At 38.7% G+C, this 22697-nt stretch overlaps 1 protein-coding gene across 9 annotated transcripts in view; it reads right to left on the reverse strand.

Moving 5' to 3' along the window:
• Window positions 1–374: 374 nt before the first annotated feature.
• POU2F1 (POU class 2 homeobox 1) overlaps window positions 375–22697 on the reverse strand; it is a 110745-nt gene continuing 88422 nt past the window's right edge. For 7 of the 9 annotated variants that reach the window (XM_086763347.1, XM_086763338.1, XM_086763307.1 and 4 more), the window contains 9 exons: window positions 16613–16707; window positions 14163–14336; window positions 10280–10421; window positions 8010–8155; window positions 6958–7137; window positions 4240–4345; window positions 3463–3808; window positions 2553–2641; window positions 375–1339 (listed from right to left, as the gene is read on the reverse strand). In XM_086763347.1, the coding sequence (XP_086619473.1) occupies window positions 1029–1339; window positions 2553–2641; window positions 3463–3808; window positions 4240–4345; window positions 6958–7137; window positions 8010–8155; window positions 10280–10421; window positions 14163–14336; window positions 16613–16707 (1589 nt within the window). In that variant the 3' untranslated portion in view covers window positions 375–1028. Of the gene's footprint in view, window positions 1340–1777; window positions 1867–2552; window positions 2642–3462; window positions 3809–4239; window positions 4346–6957; window positions 7138–8009; window positions 8156–10279; window positions 10422–14162; window positions 14337–16612; window positions 16708–22697 lie in introns of all 9 variants that reach the window. The other 2 variants (XM_086763330.1, XM_086763283.1) reach the window with 2 other exon arrangements.

Consider the following 22697-nt stretch of genomic DNA (forward strand, 5'->3'; position numbering starts at 1 on the left):
CAGAAGAACCATTGGTATGTCACATGATCTAGACTCGAGAGGTTAAATCCTGCTCTCTGAAGTAAAAATGAACCATGCACACAAAGCAAGGAGCAGAATTTGGCCATTTTACCTAAATGAGAGGAGGAGAACTGCAGCTGGGAACAAATTCCTACCTCTGCTTCAAAAGTAGAGACAAGCCTGGAAGTTTGCACACAATGATCTCTACTGCTACACTGAGCTTCCTGCGCAAATGATGAACATAAATTTTTCTGACCCCTATAAGTAACCGTTAGACAAATTCAAGGATGAGGAAACTGTTCGGAACGTTCCCAGAAGATTCATTAGGACAGAAAGTCTATTTGTGCTCCATTCTTCCTCTGCACCCTCCCGCCCTCCCCCCATGGCGTGGGAGCTCGCTGAAAATAATCCAGGAGCAAAAGACAAACGCGTCCAAACTATATATATAAAAATAATAATAATAATAATCATAATAATAATAATAGAGATACACCAGTAATACAGGCCTGCCTAAATTGTACCAGTTAAGAAAGGAACCCCCAACACGATTGATACGATTATAAACACCTTGTATGACATAACGGCCTGTACAACAGACCTATAAAATGATAATTAAAAAAGAAAGATATTTAGACCAAAAAGAAACAAGAAATCCCCTTCCTATGTTTGAACTGATAACCCACCTTAACTTGTCATTGTGACTGCTGGAAATGATAAGTAGTCCTTTCACTTTTTTTTGTGGTTTTTTGTTTTTTTGTTTTTTGTTTTTTTTACATTTTTGGTTAGAAAGTTCTCCGATCCATGAAGCGATCCTGAAAAGACAGTGTTTATTATAAAATTAGGCAAATGTCTGTCCCAGCTTTAAATCCTTCCTGTTTTGCTTTTGTTTTTTAGATTTTTTCCTTCTCTCCCTTGTCCCCAGCAACATGGCGAGAGGATGCCCATCACATTTTCAGTTTATAAACCCCGCTGGCAGCCAGTCCCACCGCACAGTGAAACAGGCTGCTGGCAGCACAGCTCAGCCCGGCTCACTGTGCCTTGGAGGCAGTAGTGGTGGTGGACGTGGCCCCACTTGCAGAGGCCACCGTGTGGAGAGAGTTCTGGATGGACTCAGCTGAGGTGGAGGTGGCGTGAAGGCTGGCGACTGGTCCAGAGGCCCCTGCGGAGGCTGCAGCTGCAGAGACCAAGCTAACTGGGTTGCTGGTGAGCAGAGAAAGGTTCTGAGGGTTCAGGAACAGAGGGGCAGTTACGATGTTAGGAGTACCTCCGGCATTGGCAAACACCAAGTTTCCAGTTGCATCCAGTGATGTTATTGGAAGAGAGCCACCAGACGCAAGAGCTAAAAAAGGGAAAATTGAGCAGGAAGGAGATACCATTAGCAGTAAGTAATAATGCAAAATGGGCCTAAAAGCAACTGGTATCTGCACTTTCCCTTCTTCGATACGTGTGCTCTCTACACCACTAACGACAGTCATCTCATCATAGGTTGTTCTTCAAAAAACCAACTCTTTATGAAGAGTGGACAAGACCTTGCAGATACTAAAATGCCTCTGTCGTTTGCTCCTAAACTAATTCCACCATCCCTTTCTTCAGGTCTTTAAGCACTATACTGGTCTATGTTTCCTGCCACAGAAAACCTGTACATTCAGGTAACCTGTACTAGGAAGGGTTGAGATGAGCGTTCACATGAAATGACAGCTATCACAAGATAAAGATGGTCATGTAACCTTGAGCATAACATTTTAAATGTTGACATATAACTACTGTTACAACTTACTCTCACCGGTCTACAGGATTCAGTCTGCCTTAGATTATGATCTCCTAAATGTATCTGCAACACTTTACGAAATGGTTCTTTCTTGTACCCTGGAAACAAGATTTGTTAAGCTAGTTTAGAGGATATTCGAACACATAGGTTAGCTAGCTCTTTAGGCGCTTGCACTATCTAGTTTTTACAGATTACAAACTATGAACTGAGAACAACTCTTGCTAAAGTCAGTGGAAACTTCTGGCTGTGTGGCACTTGCAAAATAGATCTTTATTCCTCTGAAAAAAGATTTATGGATTTGAAGTTCTACATAAGGACTTTAGGAGGTAGGTTTTTTGTTGTTGTTTATTTTTAAATCTGTATGAGGACAAGAATTCAGGATCAAGTCTTGCTTGGAACTGCTCTCCTAACAGACCTCAAAACAGTGCAACTCTGCTCAAGCTTATGACAGAAGAGCTATAAAAAGTCAATCTCTAACCTGCTGGAGATACATGCCAATGGGGGGAGGATAACAAAATAAATACCAGATTACACTAAACATCTTAAATGCATCCTGTAAATTACTACAAGATCATACACAGTTCTAATCTCCTTTCTGAAGTTGTACTTGCTCTTATCTCTGCGATACATAAAATGTATTTGTGCATTTAAATTTTGTAAAACCTTTATTCCTATAAAATTTACATCCAGTGCTGAGGAGTCAATGTTGTTCTTCGGTAGAGAAAAACAAAGCATGTAAACTGAAGCTGTATGACAGAGATGAATTAAAAGAAACACTACTGACCTTGAATAGTTGCCAGTGTACTGTTGCTCATCAGGGCTGGGCTGAGAGCACCACCTAATGTCCCTGGATTGAGACTGAGTAAGGCACCTCTGCAGGAAGCCAGACCGTGGAAGAAGAAAAAAAGACAAACGGGTCTTACTCTTAAGAAAAGGTTGTCACTGTTCAGAAGTACATCATCTTTTTTTTTTTTTTTAAAGGGGGGTGTGGGGGGTAGGGATGAAAGACCAGAGATTAAGGGCTAATTTTAGTTTATTTCAGTTTTTACACCATGACGCCTTGAGCAGACCTTGCTGTGTGGTTAGCGACATGCCTGAAGTACAGGCACTGTAAAAACATGACTTGTATTGCTGTAAAATATTTTATATTTTGGGGAAACTGCCACTCATTAGAAAGCGATCATAATTTCCTAAATTCAGGTAAGAAAGATGTAAATCAAAAGGAATTGAAGAAACAAAGAGTCATCTCTCAGAGCAACATTTTTAAAACTAAAATTTCAACAATACATCATCATGCATCTTTTACAGCTTCCTGCTCATGATGGAGAAATGAACACAGATGTGAAGTGGGTCTAGACTAGCTCTCCATTTTACAATTACTAGAACAGATTCTATGATTCACTGGTAAGTTGCAGCTCTTAAGTCAAGCTCTTCAGTGGGATGGATGACTTATAAAATAACAACATTACTGCAATAGAGCTTTTTCATCTGTAAAATGAAAACAGTATTTATGTATATTGATGGGAATGGCTAATTACCATCTATAAGTAAATCTTCAGCATTTGAGATAAATTACACTAGAATCACCAAGTGAGCTACCATAAAACAGTGATATATAAAAGCAATTTATCCTGAGAATAATTCTTCCCTCTGCTGTCATCTCACCTAAAAGTGTGTGAAAAATTCATCCTTACCCAGCTGCAAACTGCGAGGATGCCATCAAGCCTGGGTTTAGTCCTGCTGCAGCAGCCATGGCAGCAAGACTTGCATTTGCAGGCAACTGTGCAGCTCCTTGCAACGCGGCTGCTGCCGCTGTTTGCAACCCTGATGCCGTTACCATCACCTGGCTGGTCCCAAGAGGGGAGGACAAGGGAGTGGAGGTTGTCTGTGTTGTGCTGGTCTCACTGGCACTGGATGCCTCTGAAGTGGAGGCTGAGGCAGAAGGGGAAGGACTCGGGGAAGGTGATGTCACTGCTGAAGAAGCTGGAGGTGCTGTTGAAATCACTGTTGCTGTGTTGTTGGAGGTGGTTTCTGTTGTGCCTAGAAGATTAATTCTGGTTAGACCAGCACAAAACACAGATATGACTGAACAGAAACCACTATACCACCTGAACTGAACTGCACATCCAACTGAAAGGTAGACAAATACACATTTCTGTAGGACCAAGAAGCACCAAGAGTCCAAGTGAGAACCTCAGACTACAGTGAAATGACACTTCCCAACAGGAGGATGAGGAGCTCTACAAGGTAGCAATGGAATATAGCATATTTAATTTCAGCTTCACTTGTGATTTTATCCCCAGAAAAGTCAAATGAATCGTCACAAAGGCTGACGTTTCCTAGTGGAGTAACAAGGAACAATGTCAAGAATGCCCTGGGATATCAGTGACCAATACTGAACGACCTTTTGAAGAGTTTAAAAGGAGAAAATGGCAGAGGTTAACGTGGGAGCATGAGAAATCAGCCCTTACCTGTGACTGACAAACTAGTTACAGCAGGACTGGTCAGAGGGAGTACAGGATTGACAGTCAGGGTTGTAGCTGCACTGCTAGTCACAAGGCTTGGTGTGGTTGCCACCTGGAGGTCAAAAGAATACAACTGCTCAACTGTTAAAAGACAGAGTTAGCTACTAGACTTGGATTTCTTTCTTTCCATCCTCAAGCTGAGGAAGTTACCAGTGAAAACACTGCATATAAACGAACTGTTTTGTAATTCTATTACTTTATTGTTCAGTGGATCAACCATAGTACCAGCAATATCTTTAATCATTCAGTATTTGAAGGGAGATATATCCATTACATCCACACTATCTCAGGACTGCAAGCTAGCCCTCCCTCTCTGGCTCCCCACAGAGAAAGCAGCTTGTTTTAATAGAATTACTCGTATAGAAAGTATTACAAAATATATTATTTCTGCATGGGTTTTCTTCTTGTTTAAACATCTTTTCAGCTCCAAATCTTTTTCACTGATAAAATTATTTAAATGCCCCAGCATTACTAAAGGTTATTTAGGGTAATGTGTTTACACGGACAAACAGAATAACACTTCACTTTTACTCAACCGCACTATAAGCTCTGTTTTGATAAGTTTCCATGTGCCAGAGGAAGGATCTCTGGATTTTATAACATTCAAACGACATTAGCTAATTTTACTTGTGGACAGCTTATTACAAGAAAGATACAATAAACTGAAGACATTACAGATAAAAAACGTCAAAGATTTAAGGTTGGAGGAACTAGCTTATGAGGAAAAACAAAATGTAAGGAGAGAAAGGACTTTTTATGGACAAGAAATGGTGTCCAACAGTAATATTTGAAGGCTGTTACACATCAGTGAGAGAAATGAATCCTTTAGAATTGCCCAAGAGAACACAGTCAAGGATATAAGCTAAAACTTTCCTCCTTTCCCCTCTCTTACCTTAAGTTTATTATCAGGGAAATCTCTCTCCTGTTGCATATCCTCTTAGAGGAAGTCAAATGCTTCACGCATTTTAAACAAGATTGGGACAACTGGGACAGATCTAAAAGCTTTCTGCCCATCTCAAATAGTGTATGAAATAAAGAAAAGCTAGATACGTAGTACATTTCCCACTAACGCAGCCCAAGCATCGTATCTATCATCTGTCCACTGAACAGTTAAGGTCAAGGTCACAATCCATATTTCAGGGCAGTGAACGATCTAGAATTAATATAGCTAACTCTGTGGTTACAATGACTGACTTCAGCCAATGCAAAAGTAGGCTGCCATTAAAGGGAGCATTCCCATCCAATTCCACTTGTGTAGCCAGACTACAAGTCAGATTGGTTATCCAGCTATAATCAAAATTAATCATTGCTCTTCACGTGGTTAATGTGCAGTCAAACTAGTAAACCAAGCCAAATAATCCTATGGACACATCATCTCTGGAGCTGACACAAGGAATTGACAAACCACATAGCCAGTGAAGGCTGGGGGCAGCAGGGCTGGAACATCTGTTTGAGTGGTAGCACAGTCTTAAGAGAAGCTTACAATGAGTGAAAATGCTTAGTAAAACATCACTGGAAAAACAGAGACTGTGGCTGACACCTCAATTTCTTACATACAATGGCAATTTATAATAAAAGCTAAATTTGTGTAGGAAAGCTTTCTTAAGTTGCAGTCTGAGTAAACTTCCATTGTTATTAAAACACACTATCATAAATCTCACTATGTTCTGCTTTGGTACCAAGGCATGCAACCTTGCCTTCCAACTGGGGAAAAAAAAAAAAAGAAAAAAAAAAAAAGACTAAGTACATTTAACACATCCCTTCCTTTGAAACAAAAGGTTGCACGCACATATCCTGATACAAAGATGAGGGGAAAGAATGACACATCACTAAAATTAATGGTTTAATGAAGTACTGGAAGTTATTAGCTACTACAGTGATGACGGTGGAATAAATACTACAAAAGAACAGCTACAGGCTACATAAATTCCATCATGTTCCTATTAGCATAGCTACTATGAAATCTAATAGCTACTGTTTCTATTTATGGAAACAGACCTCCACAGACACTGGTAGCAAAGGAACAGAAGGAACCTTGATGCATGTGTTTTGTTATTCTTATTTTCACAGAGTTTGTGTTTACCTGAGGCAAATACAAGTGTGGGAAATTAATTACATAAGTATTAGCTAAATTGTTCCTTTGTTCCATGTCTTTTTTTATATAAATCATTGCTGACTAAAAGTGACGACGACAGTATCATTGGATTTGTGTGACTTAAAGTCTCCAAATGATACGTTTTACTGCTGCTCATCTACTTATCAGAGTAGCCAAAGTAAGAGGGGAGGGGTAGAGCTGTTACATATTTTTTATTACTATAATTTTACAAAATGTTTGGGCAAGTGAGAAAGTCCAGCTATAAACTGGAGTTATTATTTGGAATATGTTCAAAGCAATAACCCCAACTGCAAATGTGCTAGTCAGAATATTTACTCATGAGCTGACTAAATAAAACACTCAAACTGAAGGCCCAACTAGTGCCTGATTTTTAAGTACGATCTCTCTTATATAGTATGCAAGTAGGATATTTAAAATGCCACTAAAATATGAATTTGTGAGAACAAGTCTGCTGTACAAAGAAGGTGTAGCACGTGCAACTTCCACGGTGAGCGCAATAGAACTATCTCTCCCAGTGACCTTTGTCAACAGAGTTTCTTGATTCTTACCAGGGAGGTTGGGCAAGAGAAAATTGCTTTGATGGGCGAGCTGCTGGTTCCACCACTGCTGGGTGGGTTGATCCTTTTCTCCTTCTGGCGTCGGTTACAGAACCAAACGCGGATCACCTCCTTCTCCATGTTTAGCTGGTCAGCTATGATGGTGATCTCATCCGAGGTAGGCTTTTGGTTCTGAGAAAAGGAAATGGTACTTGAGAAGCTGGGAAACTACCTTCTAAATTTTACATTATAGCTTTTTCTTCACTAGGCAGAAATTTGGCTGGGCCTTTTATAACCAGAATCTGGTCAGTGGTATGGTACAGACAGACCATAACAGGTACTTCTGCCCTCCATCTTCCTAGTTACAGGAACATTTCTACCAATAGTAAGCTGTGTTCCTCAGAGAAGGGTGATGAAGATTAAGCTCACGTGCTTCTTTTTGAGAGAAGGGATCTGACTTGCGAGTGAATCCTTCAAGGAATTCTAGACCTTGATAAGGAAATCTTTCTTCCAGCATCTCTCAAAAAGAAATAGGAGAGATTAACTACAGCAATAGCCAAAGGAATCCCAAGTTGTCTAGACCTATAACGAAAGACTAGAGCTAGGTAGATTGAACGGGCTACTTACACAGGTTATCTGCCCATAGAGCTGCACAAAGTGCTTAACAAGAGTAACATAAGGTCAGCTAAAAACCTCACATTATGTATGTTCAGACTGTCACCCCATTTATCCATCCTCAGAAAGGGTAATCTTTTTTTCTTCTTTTTGATGTGTAGAATATCAAGCTTAATTAGATCTATGGCTCAAGTATCTCGGAATGCAAAAATCACAAAGTCAGCAACCTGCAAGAACCAATGAGTTTGTTGAAGGGTTTTGTGTTCTTATTTTTTTTTTAAAGTGAAGTCGAATTTGATGTGTGCTTCTTGGCACAATCTCTGTATTCACCTTGTTTAGTACAAGCGCTTTCCTAAATAGCACAGTAATGGGTTCACTCTAACAGATACGACTGTAAGCAAAGTTTCTTCATTTCTTTATAGGCTGAGCACAGCAACAGTATCACTGACCTCCAGGAAACTCTTCTCTAAGGCCACACGTATGTTGGTCTCTATGCTGGTGCGTTTCTTCCTCCTACGGTTCAAGCCTTCAATCCCCAGCCCTGGAGAATTCAGGGCACTTGGGCTGGAGAGAGTTGAATCAGATGAGAGGTTTTCTGAAAAAAGAAAGCAACGTAAATCAGGAGATTTTACTTGAATGCCATGCAGTCTAATGCAAGTGTTCTCTACTTGTGCAAGGTATGTTAAAACCCACTCTGTATCTATTCCAGGTATACAGAAATTTCTGAAGATCATATGCACGAATTGTACTTGTAAACTACAACATACACTTGAAACTTAAAAGCTACAAGTAAGCCTAGAGGGCTCTCTCTGCTCCTGTAGGCTACCACAGTATCCCTTTTATAATACCAATACAAAGTTTGTCTCACTTATCTCATTCCACCCCATACACACTCACTGCAAGACGTAGTTTAAAGAAAAACAGCAGTCACTGATATCCATGAGCCACAGTTGTAAGTCACAAGCAATTATGAAAAAATCTGAGCGGCCCAAAATTTCTTTTACTTGCTCTGCAATACGCTAGAGGAAGAGGAAGTTCAGAGCCAGCTTTACAGTGTTTAATCTCTTCTCTCTGGAGATCTTAGCAGATACTCAGTGCTATACAGTTCTACCAAACAGCCTACACAGCTAGCAGCTCCCCCTCCTTAGCTTCACTAGGTTTCTAGCTGTCAATCCCTAATCCTGTATTTTTGGCTCCACAGAAGAGCAAAGAGAGAATGCACTTGATGCCACTTTGTAGCAGAAAGTGCAAAATAACCAACAGGCAGGTCCCAGCAGGGATTTTAAACAAAATTAATTATGGTTGGAGATCCCTCACTGTACTGGGGTCTGTGGATGATATGTAGGTGTCAAAGTTCAAAATGCCTGAGACCATTGTGGTAGGCTCAAATGGGCAAGTACATTCATTATTTTCCAGATTTGGTTGTGGGTTTTTTTCAGTAATGGCACACACAAATGTGCTGGAACCCCTCTCCATCCAGAAAATCCCACAGGACAAGCTGAGTTCTGTAACAACAAATTCTCCAGCATTCCAGTATAATGTAACGGAAGGCAACACCACTATACTTCTCCTGCCTGCTTTTACCTACAAGTAGCCTTCAAAATCATCTAGCCAAAGACAATGGTTCCCATCTTCCAGGCTGTAAAGGACCCTGACACTGTTTACAGTCCTTAACTTTACAGATCCCAGTATTTCTTCAGGCTAGCAGGTAAAGCAAGCTATTACATTCCTTGCAGCACTAGACTCATCCAGTGTTGCTGGAAGGTTTGGGGAACTCTGGCCTGTGGACTAGAGCACTCAGTGTGACGATCTTTATGTTTTCTATCATAGATCTAGATTACCTAAAGATAAGTCCTGTCAGCACAACAGAATGACACTTCCTTGTTTCCGTGCAGGACAAGTTTTCAACACTGCATCCAATTACTTTCAAAATTTTGGAGAATACTGTAGGCGCCAGCATACAGTTCTCTTCATTTTGTTAAAAATAGGAAGGCACACACCATCCCTGCCATCTGTTTAGCAGATCTACCAGTTTTAAACTATGTACAATTGTATACTTGGAAGAAAAACCAGGCTGACAGCACTCAAACACTTCTACCCTAACACCTAGCAGGACCATCCAAGCTCCTTTTGCTGGTGGGTAAAAAAAAAAACAAACCACAAAGAAAGAACACTATCAACACCGCATCATGAATAACGTATATCCCAGGGAAAAAAAATTCTGGAAGGACTAACCCAAAAAAACCCTTTTCTTATGGGGAGAAAAAGTGTCTTTATACAGACTTTTGGAGAGAGATGAAAAGAACGCACATAGGGGTGTGGGAGGAGAATGCAATAAGCTCTGCCTACTGAAATAACAAACCATGCAACCCTCCCTCTACTACACATCTGAAAAAGAAAGCTAGAAGAGGATTAGAAGTTATATGCATTAACATACATGAAGGAGGGAAAGCATGACACGTATTACACCTCACCCCATGCAATTATTCAGCTGGCTGCAGAACATAGTTCTGAAAGTTCCTATTGGAATGATTTTGGATGTGTATGGGCACATGAAAAGGCAGTATGGGCCTTTATTCCTACACCTTTGTCCCATGGACAGTTAAAAAGATTAGTGGCTTCATAAAACCATAAGGGCACAAACGAAGCAGTTTTTCAGGGTTTTTCAGAATCCTACTGATTTTTGTAGGCTGGTGAAGAAATACACAGACTCATTCACCTGCATCATTGAGCCACTTTTCCAGAAGTGGCTTTAACTTGCACATGTTCTTAAAGCTGAGGTTCAAGGCTTCAAAGCGAGAGATGGTAGTTTGGCTGAAGTCATTTCCATAGAGTTTGCCCATAGCGAGCCCAACATCACCCTGGACAAAGAAAGAGAAAAAAGGGATTCACTAACATAGGCACTTCCAAAGCAAGGAATTCTGTCACATTCTCATGTTCTCGTAGTGACTCCACTGCTGTGTGGGATTTCAGTTTCACAGAAACTTGCTTGGCACTACCAAGATTCATGCTAAAGCAAATAATCATAAAGAAATGTCAAACCTCAGTCAGTTTAACCATGTAACTCTTTCCTGGAAATCTCTGATGCTTCGTCTTCTTAGCATTATCACTGAGCAGAATATTAACTCGTTATCACTGAATATTAACTTGTAATTTTTTTCTTAGTTCTTTAAAATAAGTGAAGGCCAAGCTTTCTTTAAAAGCAGATTTAAGCATCTGCATTTTTCACACCAAAGAAGAAAAGTTCAAATAAGCAGAGACACAGTGAATTCATGTTCTCAAATTAGTAGAAAACACTCTCAAAAAGATGTCTGCAAACATGTATTACATTTAAATATATACAAAAATATTCTTATCTGAACTTTCAGTATCTTCTGAGGTTCAAACCAAACTTCTCCCCACAGATACACACTTCAGAGCAGACAAGAAGTTGAACCATTTCAAATAATGATTAACTGTAGTCTTGACTACCATTACCCATCTGCCAAAAAGCTACCCAGAAGATTTACAGACAGATGATCATCTCTTTGCATCTGTTACTGCTTTTCAAAAATCAGTTTTAGCTAGCTATCAGACATTCTGCTTATCCTAATATATATATATATATATGTATATACACATCTATGTATTTTACACTTGGAAAGTCTTGTTTTAAAAAAAAAATAAAACAATCCCTTCTTGATTGCAGCCATGAAAAACAACATCACATTTTCTTGTTTTGTTTTAAAGCTGGAAGGTCCAACCCTTTGAAAAAATATTATTATTTTTAAAGTATATTATTTGGTCTAAAGCAGTTTAATTTAGATTTTTATTATTTAACACAAATAAGTATGAAAAGTCTAGAAGAAGAGACTGAAAAGCTTGAGCATAGTTAGTGGAGTTTAATTGCAAGTGGGTTAGTGGGATTGTGTGTAAAGCTTGCTTTCTTTCCTTTTAGGTCAGATCCACAACCACAGCTTGATACAAGTATACTAATAGCATGCAGAGTGGCCACATCCAAGCGAGGAAGAAAACAACCTTCGGTAAGCTTAGTAAATTGTGCAAGTTGCATAAAGAAGATAAGTTCCTTCCTAGAAGAGGACCCGAACAATTGGTTTGTACACCCTTCAATCAGAGGAAACGTGGGAACTCACATTTATACCTCTAGGCATACGCCAAGATTCCATGCATTTTGAAACTCATAAATCATTCCACGAGAAGTAACATGGATGCCCTACTGGGTTTATGAAGAAGAAAACCTGGCTATGTAAACCGTTTTAGAGATAAGCTGATTTATGTCTTGGCAGGAAAGAGTTATGAAATTTGCTCCAGTCCCCCAACTAAATTTAATTCTGGTATTTATGTTGTTCTTACTAACATTTGTCTGATTTAAAATGAATAGTTATCCATTTATTTGTCAATAGTTTTCAATGCCAAAAGGTGGCAGCATTTCAGCTGTAGGCAAACAGATTTACATATTGGGATGAGAATTTAATATATTGGGATAAGCCACTGAAAGGACGGATGGAGCAGAGGATAAAGGCACTGTATACACATCTGATCTACTCCCTAGGCCGAATGAAGCTCTGGTACTGAACTGAAACTGATTCTAAGGTACATCATTGTTGTGTGTACTGGTCTGTTAAGAAACTCAGATGGACTACCAAAGGTAGTATCTTTTACAGAGTAAAAATAACATTGTCTAAAATGTTCACTCGCATAGCCTGAATCTACACCAACCAATTAGTCACATACCTGCAATAATGCTAAGGTGCAGTATGTTGATTGTGTCTCATGTCAAACATGGAAATATTTTCAAGGAAAACAATTAAACAAAAGGATTTAAATACATCACCCAATTTGGGGGTGAGAGAAGAGACAGAACTGCTGAAGTTCAAGACCTGTTATAGTGCTTGCAAGACAGAACGTAGTAAGTGATTAGTTTGCAATGCAAACTAAATCTTACAATTAATTTTGAAAGGCAGGGGTGGTGTGAGTCTGAAAAAGCTTACAGTACCATTGGAAATCAATTTCTTTTATCCTCTGAAAGGCAGTCTATTTATCCAGCTATAGGAAACCAAACTAATAGGGGTCTCTAATTATCATCTAATTATGCAATTTGGTAGAAGTTATTAGAACCGCCTAATTATACACATACAAACTCAGAGTGGGATAAGAATGATTAAATGCAATTTTATTATTTTCTCAAGATTCCCCTTTTTTATGCTCAAAAGCAAATACTGATATGTAAGCCTGAGCAGTTGCGTTCATTTCTCCTTACCATGAAAATTCACAACAGCATCAATAAAAAAGGGCTAACCCATAACTTAAAAGTCTAGTTGAGCCTTTATAATGATCTCACAGTAGGGCAGATTAAACATAATAACTAAAGATCTACATGAACCTCCTCGGTCAGGCTACAGGGAAGCTATTGTATTTTACTCTATTCTGTTCTGCTCTATTCCAGCTTTTGTGCGTGTCCATCACTTGTATTTCTGTGCCTCCCTCTAGTGGAAAGAAGGGAGGGAAGGAGGCACAGATGCCAGCAAAACGTACTTCATTTTACTAAAAACATTCTGTTCTTGAGTTATAACTAAGACGCTGCCAGGAACTTTCATTATGAACCCTGATTTTTCAAACATTTAGGACTTTACCAGAAAAATAAATCTGACTTCAGCACACGCGTTCAGCTAGAGTAGATTTTCTTATTCTGGAGGGGTGGGAGAAACAATTCACTTATGTTGGATTGCCTGCTCTGAGCTCAGACTTTTAAATATCTACTTTGATTTTTGCATGCTATTTCTTCTAGCAAAAACCCACGCCTATGCTTACTACAGACTCTTGCCAAAATTAATTGTTTACCTGGATAGATGTTTTAATTTTGCAGGATAAAATACATTTTTTACATTAATAACAAAAGACTCTTGGATCCAAGCAGCATTTCCCTTCAACAGAATAACACGACATATAAATGCATTTAGTACTTTTAATTGTACTCCTCATTCAACCATTTTCACTATGTTCAGGACCTCTTTTCTTCTGCTCTACGGGTATTTCTGAGCTTTTAAGCAAACCAAAACAAACCACAACTCCAGTTCACCTCTGTAAGGAGAGAACTTCAAAGCGACAGTCCTTTCAGGTTTTGTTTAGGCATCTTAGCAAAAGCATTAAATACAGGAATCATTGATGTTTAATACGAAAATACAGATAAAAACCCTTTGACATCCAAAGCATCTCCACAGTTGTGACATACTTTTTAAACACACAGCGCAGTTAATTGTGCTGTATGATTTTTGGAACTTTAAAGCTGCCTTCAGAAGTACAAAGTGCTTTGTCCCATTCATTTTACATCCTATAGAATGAATAGCGCACATGCAATGACATCTGGAGCTGGTAAATGCACGTACCTGCTGGGAAAATGGTTATGCTTTAAAACCAACAGGGAAGTAAGACAGACGTATGGCTTTTTCTGTTATTTCTTAGAAATCCTCTACATAAAGGCCAGAGCATAACCCTGTTTAAGAAGGTTCTCCTAGGAAAATGTGGAATTGTAGTCTCCCTCCAGACTTGAAAGATGAGACCTCAGATTCCACACTGGCAGGCACTAAGGTACGCAGTCTCACCTGAGTGAATCCAAGTTTGATCCGTCTTTGTTTGAAAGTCTTGGCAAACTGCTCAAGCTCCTCAAGGTCACTGGGCTCCTCCAAGCTGGGAGTGTCGATTCGCTTTGGTGTTGACTGGCTCTGTGGAAGTGGCTGAATGGGGGTCGCTGCTATTGTGCGTGTTGGGGTTGCTGGCTATTAAGATAAAGAGCAAGGAAAAGATGGAAATCAGACTTAAAAGATTAATCAGCAAAAATTAAATTCAGAAAAAGTATGCAAGGTTTCTCTGAGAAAGATCAATGAATTTGACGTTTCAGCAATCTGAAAGTTCCCGAAAGTTCCTTCAATTTACTTACGCTCCTCTCAAGAATGAGCAATCACAATCCAGAAAACTGTATGACAGCCTTTTAAAGGTTCTGTCAGAACCAACTAAAGAAAAGTAAGAGATGTTCAACGCAGCTGATAACCAACAACTTTTGCTTGCTACAAAGGCTGCTCAAAGAAAGGCTAACATTCTTACTTGATATAGTTCTAACATTATAAAGAGCTTGGCATTCATCCCCTTTTAATAATTTTAAAATCAAATTTACTGCTTGTGTGAGGTGGTAGATTGTCATTAGCGCAAAAGATTCAAGTCTCCTATTTAATCTTGGAACAGTGAGCATATGTGAGGCAGCAAACTCAACTCTTCCAGTAAGAAAAAACAGATCCCCCTCTAACCCCTCTGCTGATACCTGCAACAGTAAGAATGAATGTACTGGTCATAGTAGAAATTCAGCAAAGGCAACCTGCAAAAAGTAATTCCTTTTAAGTCACATTTTTCTTCTATAGAAAAAGCTAATTTTCCAGAAAGTCCACACAAAGTTCACTATTCCTGAACACTGGCATACTAGACCATTTTTCTACGCAGCAATAACTGAGCATCACAGAAAATATTCACAGGTGAACAAAATATATTAAGTTCTGGCATTGCACAGTTCAGGCTTTATGTGCATCAGGAACATTGCAAACCTGTTTTGAGTGTGTAACTCTACCTTCTTATATGCCATAGATGAACTAAGATGCATAGACAAATCGTTTACTCTAGTTAAATTCTATTCAGTTCAGCTGAGGCTCTTAAACAAAGATGACTTCATGCTTTTACATCCTATGCCCAGTTCTGAAACTACAGAATCCTTCAGTGCAAATAAGAACAGCCTCAAGTCTATGCAATGCTACAGTACTATCCAAAGTCTATGCAAAGGTCCAGAAGTGGCTGTTCTAAAAGAAATGGCCTGCATACAGCTGAGTCTCTACGTAGTTCCTCACGTTGTTTTTCTCCTGAGTTAGTGCAGTATTTCACAGCGCAGCAAATGTTAGAGGGAGGTCAGGATCTATAATTCCATTACTTGAGAAATAACGTGATCATATACGATCTTTCTAGGATTGCAGATATATGTGTCACACTAAAAGGTTTTAAATATTTTTTTAATTTACATTAAACATAGTGGGTAATTACTGCAAGATGTCTCTACTGACTTCACCTCCTTTATATAATTTATTTTCTCTTTGTATTTTTGGTATGTTTTTTAATCCAACTATCATCTTTAGAAGGGAATCGTGCTGCTAACTGAGGTACGAACAGAGGTGAGACAAATGCCATTTTCCACATGGCGTGTGAAAAATATTATAGGTTGTATAATAGAAAATGTAGTTTTCTAAGACTCTGATAGACTCAGGGATCTTATTACAGTCTAAAACATTCTTATATGTAACCAAGTTAGCAGGAAGATACTGTATGATATTATGCGGTATTTGAGAAACAGCATGCAGTCATGTAACTAAACTGCACAGTAAAACCCAGAGTGAAGCAAAATTAAATTTGCAGGCACGTGCAACTTTACAATTGCTTTTCTTACAATCTGAAAGCTTAATCATAGAGCTTTAATATTTTAACATATATCTAACATAATATTTTAATGGATTTCTAACAATCTCTTCACTTTCACAGAAGGTAACTAATAAGACTGGCAATGACTTAGCAATAACAGCATGATAACTAGGCTACAATAGATACACTACCACTGCAATCTTTAGAAAAAAAGATACTTGTCAGTAATCCTCTTTTTGAGCTTTTTAGGTAGCCCACACCTTGCTCCTCTGAATTTCACGAATTTGCAGACTGTCCAAGAAAGCTTTACAAGAAATCAAATGATGCTCTAGTGTCATTAACTCAATATATCAATCATGGAAATTTTCAGATAAAAAAACTGGTATTTAGAATGTTAAATGCACAGAAAGAGGCACATTAGAGTGGAAACTACAAAACTGAAGTTACTGGTACTTCAGCTTTACACTGAATCTACCTAGAAAGACAAACTCTCTATTACAGCCACAATTACCTACTTCAGTAACTAATATAAAGGGTCCGTTTACTTGCAATAATCCAAATCCCCCCAAAGCAACTTATGAACTGTAGAAATAAGCCTGACCTGCGAGGCAAGGGTAATGCTTGGCTGAGACTGCAGGAGGTTGGCTTGGCTTTGCTGAGGTAGTTGCGTTAAGAGATTCTGCGCTTGCAGGAGACCTAGAGAGAGAAAAGGGTGGGTTTGGTTTGTCATTTTAAAAGACTAAAACATAAAACGTGAGGTGAAACAAGGTTCTTGCTAAATAATTAAAGTCATAAAAAATTTGAGATGCAAGCCTTCATTTTATCCTTGCATAGATATCTTCAGACTTTGGAGTTTTCACTCCAAAATCCCCTTCCATTTTCCTGAAGTATATGTAGTGACAGAAGGGTAAAAGAAAAGATATAAGTCTGTACCCGTCTCCTCTGCAGAGAAAGTTTGTAATGATCTAGGTTATCCCAATTCTGTGTGCAGGAATCATTTCTTGCCCCTTTCAGATTGCAGATTTTGAGTAAAATCCTTCCTGTAATCAACAGCTGACCAAGAATTAGGGATCCATATAAAAATAAATAACTGAACACTAATCAGAGCAAATCCAACAACTGAATACTAATGAAAACTACAATAAATTTGGTTAGTTTGATCTCTCTTCTTCCTCCCCGTATCACCCCATGCCAGCTCCCTAACAAGATGGCAACTTTCTCTGTCAAACTTAAGCAGACCACACCAGAAGACAAAACAAGTCCAGATAACTTCCCTGTAGTTGAAATAAAGAAGGAATCTTCTGGAAAAGTAATCAGAACTTAAGGTTTTGGAAAGATCCTGAACATTGTTTAAATTGCACAAATAGAATAAACACTACACTGGACGTATGAAAACCTCTACTATTATGAAAAGGTGACAACATTCAAGAACAGTTATGACTGGTGCAACCAATATATGCAATATGCTGTCATTCTACAAATAAATTCTCTTACAATCCACTATTTGTATGGTTTATGGAATCTTTCAGGAAATTGAGATATATGCTGACATCTATGTATTTGAACTAGAAGCTATCTGATTTTATTAGTTTTTTACATTTCTAATACTAAAATTTATGTATTTTTAAGAGGTAAGAATCTTGACAAAAATATACCTACAGTTAGTAAACTCCCTCAACTTTATTGTGAATACTACTACTGTTATTCTTTAGGTAACTCCTGGCTATGACTATCAATCTCCCCTATAACAACTTAAGAACTTGACTAATTAAACCTACATATAATAGGCCTCTTCAATATACCAAGTTCCTAAAACCAGGGGGGAACAACGGCAGGACTACAACAGATGGACACTATGGCCAGTCAGAAGACAGAACACGAAGTATCATTCAAATTCTGTTAATTTGAGTTCAACATGGTCTGTTCTGGCTCATGAGCTGGCCGATCAATCAGGGCACACCACTCACAGCCAGCTACCTTTTAGCAGAATACAGGTAGGGGACAGAGGAATTTTGGACTTGAGTGAGAAGCTGGATGTTTTACACGAGGTTAAGGCCACAGGAGACACGCACAGAGGGACTACAACGTGGCAGGAAGGAGAAAATGTATCTTTAATGAGGGACACACAACTACAAGAGAGTTGTCTTCTGACAGTGATGTTACAGTTACTTTTTTTTTTCCCAAAGTGTTGAATATGTATTTTAAAAAGAATGTGTTGCTACCAAAATGCTCAAGATCTACAGAATGAAGCCAGCTGCTTATACAACGTAATAGCATAGCATAGACAACTATGTAAATTTGCTTTGTACCACATAATCAACATTTTCCAGCTGTGGTTTTGAAAAGCCACAGCAAGGGAATAGATCAGCTTAAGGAACTTCCAAGATCTACTAGAGTTACACAGTGCTTTTTACAACACAAACATTTGTTCACTTGAAAGATTATTTCAGCTGCCCAAATTTAAGTATTAATTAGTGAACAGTCACCCTTAAGTGAAGAGGTTTTGACCTTCATTTAGTGACAGTGAATTTTAACTAACAACTTGAAATAGGAAGGGCCAAGCCATCAGACCAACACTATGGAGTGACTGACCAACAATGAAACCAAAAATAGGCAGCTGACAGTGATCACAATTGGTAACACCATTGATCATGAGTTACTGACTCATCTTATGATTGTAATCAGTGTAATTAGGACTGTCCTTTTGTGATGTTTTGTCCTTAAAGAAACCCCAGAGGGTGTTTTTTTTCTGGCAATAACACTTCTGCTGTAGAGCACAAGATGACTATGCTCTTCCTCATTTTATTCTCACTCATATGTTCTGAAATAATTATAACTGAAGGACAGTATAAAATATTCTGAACATGTTTCATCTACTCAGTTTTTACATCATTTTATCCTATTTAAGAAATACTGACACAAGGTGTCTCAGGCAGAAACTGGAGAAAGAACAAGTTAGTTCAACCTGCAGCTGACTGAAGTAATGACCAGGGGACAGGGAAAGCAGCTGAACTGTTCTGGTGAAGTATGCATTTCTTCCACTGACTTAGTCTTTTCAGGTAATAGTATGCACAGACGTTGGACTCTTGTTGGCTTCCATGGGCAGGCAACTGCAGTTTTTCTTTTTTTCAGACATGACTTGTACTAGTCCAAGCTTCACCTTCCCCTCCCGTTCCCCCCAAGAACAAACTACTGGTCCTGACTTTGGTCCCAGCTAACTTCAGTGACTTAACTTACAGGGCACGTAGTGCAGCCTTTCAAACACTCTTTAAGTCCAAAACTGCAGCTTTCAGGCAACTGCTGCGATATTGGCGTTTCAAACGTTGCTTTTTCCTCAGGTACTCATACTGGCATCAATACTGTTTAATGCCTCTATTACCAATAAGAATGACAGGCAAAAAACGTATTCTCAGCAAGTTTGTGGACAATACTAAATACGGGGAGAGCGGTCAATAATCCAGAAGTCAGGGTCTAGACAGACTGGACAAATGGAATCTCAGGAAGATCAATGCAGGAAGATGCAATGTCCTGCATGGGAATAACCCCATGCAGCAACACAGAATGGGCACTGGCTGGCTAGAAAGTAGTTTCAAAGTAGTTTTGCAGAAAAAAAAAGTGGGCATCCTGGAGGACAAGTTGAATATGAGCCAGTAGCGTGTCCTTAGAACAAAGGCAGCCAACCACATCCACATCCTAGGCTGTATGGGCAAGAGTGCAGCCAGCAGGTCAGGAGTCATAGTTCTTCCCCTCCATTTGGCACTTTTGACACCACATCTGGAGTACTGAGTCCTTTTGAGTTTCCCAGTACAAGACACAATCACATCCTGGATCTTATACACACAATGCCTATCAAGGTGGCTAACAGGCTGGAACATCCATACGAGAATACTAACATGAGATCCTATTGCTGTCTTCAAAGACAGAAATGGACTCTTCTTGAGGGTGCACAATAATGAGAAGCAACAGATGTAAGTTAGAACACGGAAAACTTCAGCTTGATATAAGAAAACATTTATTTATTTATTTATTTTGTTACTATGACAGTGGTCAACTACTGGGACAAGTGTGTGAAGAGGTTGCAGAATCTCCATCCTTGGAGATGTTCAAAACTGAACTGGCTGAGGCACTGAGCACCCTGCTGTAATCGGACCTGCTTTGAGCAATACCACATGACCTCTAGGGGTCCCGTCCAGCCTACATTATTTTTGAATCTATAAAAACTAATATTGTGGGTGTATACTTAACTTTATAGAGGTAGGATTTCCAACCCTCTGCTTTGGTTTCTATAAGCCCAGTGGTGCTACTGCAGTAAATATGGCATTTAAATCACCTATGTGAAGCTCCAAAAGAATGACTGCATGGAGGTACATAAGGATTTACGCAAAAGTATAATGCTTTTGAAGTTTGTTGGGTTTTTTTGTTTGTTTGTTTTAATAGTTAAAGTAAATGCATCTACCATCACCCAGGACTTTTCCTTTAATGTCCATAAGTAGTGTAAATAATGGCCCAAGCCAAAAAACTCCTCCTGCCAGCCAACAGTCCCCAAAGGACTTATCTGGGGTTCAGTTGTTGCTATCTAAAATTAAACAAAAGATAAAACAAACATTCAAGTGCAAAATTTTTTTTAGCACAATTTTTTAAAAAATTGGCCCAGAAGCATAATATATAATTCATCCCTAACTGATCTACCTAAACAGTGAATTTTTTATCTAAGAACTTGACTGTTTTTTCTCCATCAAAGCTGTTCATCATCTCACAGACATAACCTGGAAGTTAGCTTGCAACACAAAGTCATTATGATATTATGATTTGATTAACTGAAAACAACTGAAAGGGAATAAGGAAGGGCATCATACCACATATTACATACAGTGCCATGTGATCAAAATTTTTTTATCACTGTTGATGCAAAGAAATTTCTAGGTACTTCAGTGTACCTCATTTTACCAAATCCGGATCTTCCAAAATGGAGACCTGTAGTTGGAATTACGCTGGGATCCAACACAGGAAAGTACTAACCTATGTATCCTACAAATCTGTTCCACTGAGATGTTAAACTGCCGCATGCTGCTGCACCTTTTGCAGTACCCAGGTAGCCTTTAAAATCAGTACAAGAACAGAGCACAAATGTGCTGAAGTTGGTGAACTGTGGTTTTGAAGAGTACCAACTCAGCAATCCACGAAAAGGATCTGCCACACTACTTCAATGAAAGTCAACATTTTTACCCATTGATGCTGTTAAGATGGTTAGATGGTTAGAAGCAAAGAGAATAGTAAATATTAAGCATTTAATTAATATCTTGGTAATGCGTATTTGCAGCACAGGGAAAAATGTCACCAGGAGTCCTGTAAGGGCAGTGCAGGTGCACAATCTCAGATGAAATGATCAGTTGTCCATGACAATTTTGATGCATCTCAGAAGAAACAGGCAACTTCAGGCATCTTCCTCCATCCTCACAATGGATGAGGGAGCTGCATTCTGATTTGTTGATTTGTGGTACCAGAGGCCAGCAGGGTAAGTATCTACATTTAACGTTCATCATCCCATTTTAAGAATGTGGGTTGGTTGGTTGGTTTTGGTTTTGTTGTGTGTTTGTTTTTGTTTTTTTTTTAAATGATACAACTGAAGTCACAAAGTCTGGAGGACAAGTACACAAAAAGAGAACAGGACTGGATTTGGCCTGTTATCATCATTTAAGGTACTTTTACAACTAAAAAGAAGAGAAATAATAAATAAGGTCTTTAATAATAAACAGCAATAACTTGAGACTACGTAGGCTCAGTTTAAATGTTTAAAGCTAACTAGTACCTTATCTTCCACATCTGCCTTTCTGGATACTCTCCTTGACAACGATGCAGTCTTTTCTCAGATCTTAACTTCTGTTTGCAAGATTAATTTAAATGAAATGCAGCATCATTTTCCCTCTCCACTCAGATTTTTACTGGTAAGATTTTTATTGGCAATATCTTCTGAGCATAAAGGTGAACAATCATCTGAGGAGGGTAATATTTTTAAGAAGCAGCTATAATTACAGTAAAGGCTGTTGAACTGATTATTCTAGAGACAGATCTATTAGATACAAGAACAGATACAAGAGGTATAAAGACTGTACAAGGCACTACATTCCTGTCTGTGACTAACAATAACATGGGGACCATAATTACTCCAAATAAAAAACTGCTTCAAATTTCTACTTCCATTCAATCTTCTGCATATCTGCTGAGGCTTGAAGAAATTTCTTCAGTTACGATGTTACCTATTACAAGCCATGAAAAACAGAAACTTTACAATTTGTTTCACGTAAGCCACTGAATAACCAGAAATCATGTGGAAAAGGAAGATGACTACATTAGACATATGGCAGTGGATTTATGGGGAGAATTTCACATCTGCTGCTGTGATCTATAATGTGCGCTAAAGAAAGCTAGCAGAATAACATCCTGGTTGTGGATTAACATTTTAGATATTGAATTTTTAAAAATTTTTCAGAAACTGCATCTACGTCATGACATTAAACTCCTTCCAAGAATCTGATTGCTAACGATTGCATCATGCTGCATCTCACCACCTCCTTCAAGTAAAAGCAGCTTTTCTCTACCAAATGTTTTCTCTTGTTTAGAGATAGTATTCTTTACTTATTTCCCTCAAAATTATTATCTTGTATTAAAAACAATGTTTCTCATGT

The sequence above is a fragment of the Chlamydotis macqueenii genome, chromosome 1 (genome assembly GCF_036417535.1).
Source record: "Chlamydotis macqueenii isolate bChlMac1 chromosome 1, bChlMac1.mat, whole genome shotgun sequence".
NCBI classification, from domain to species: Eukaryota; Metazoa; Chordata; class Aves; order Otidiformes; family Otididae; genus Chlamydotis; species Chlamydotis macqueenii.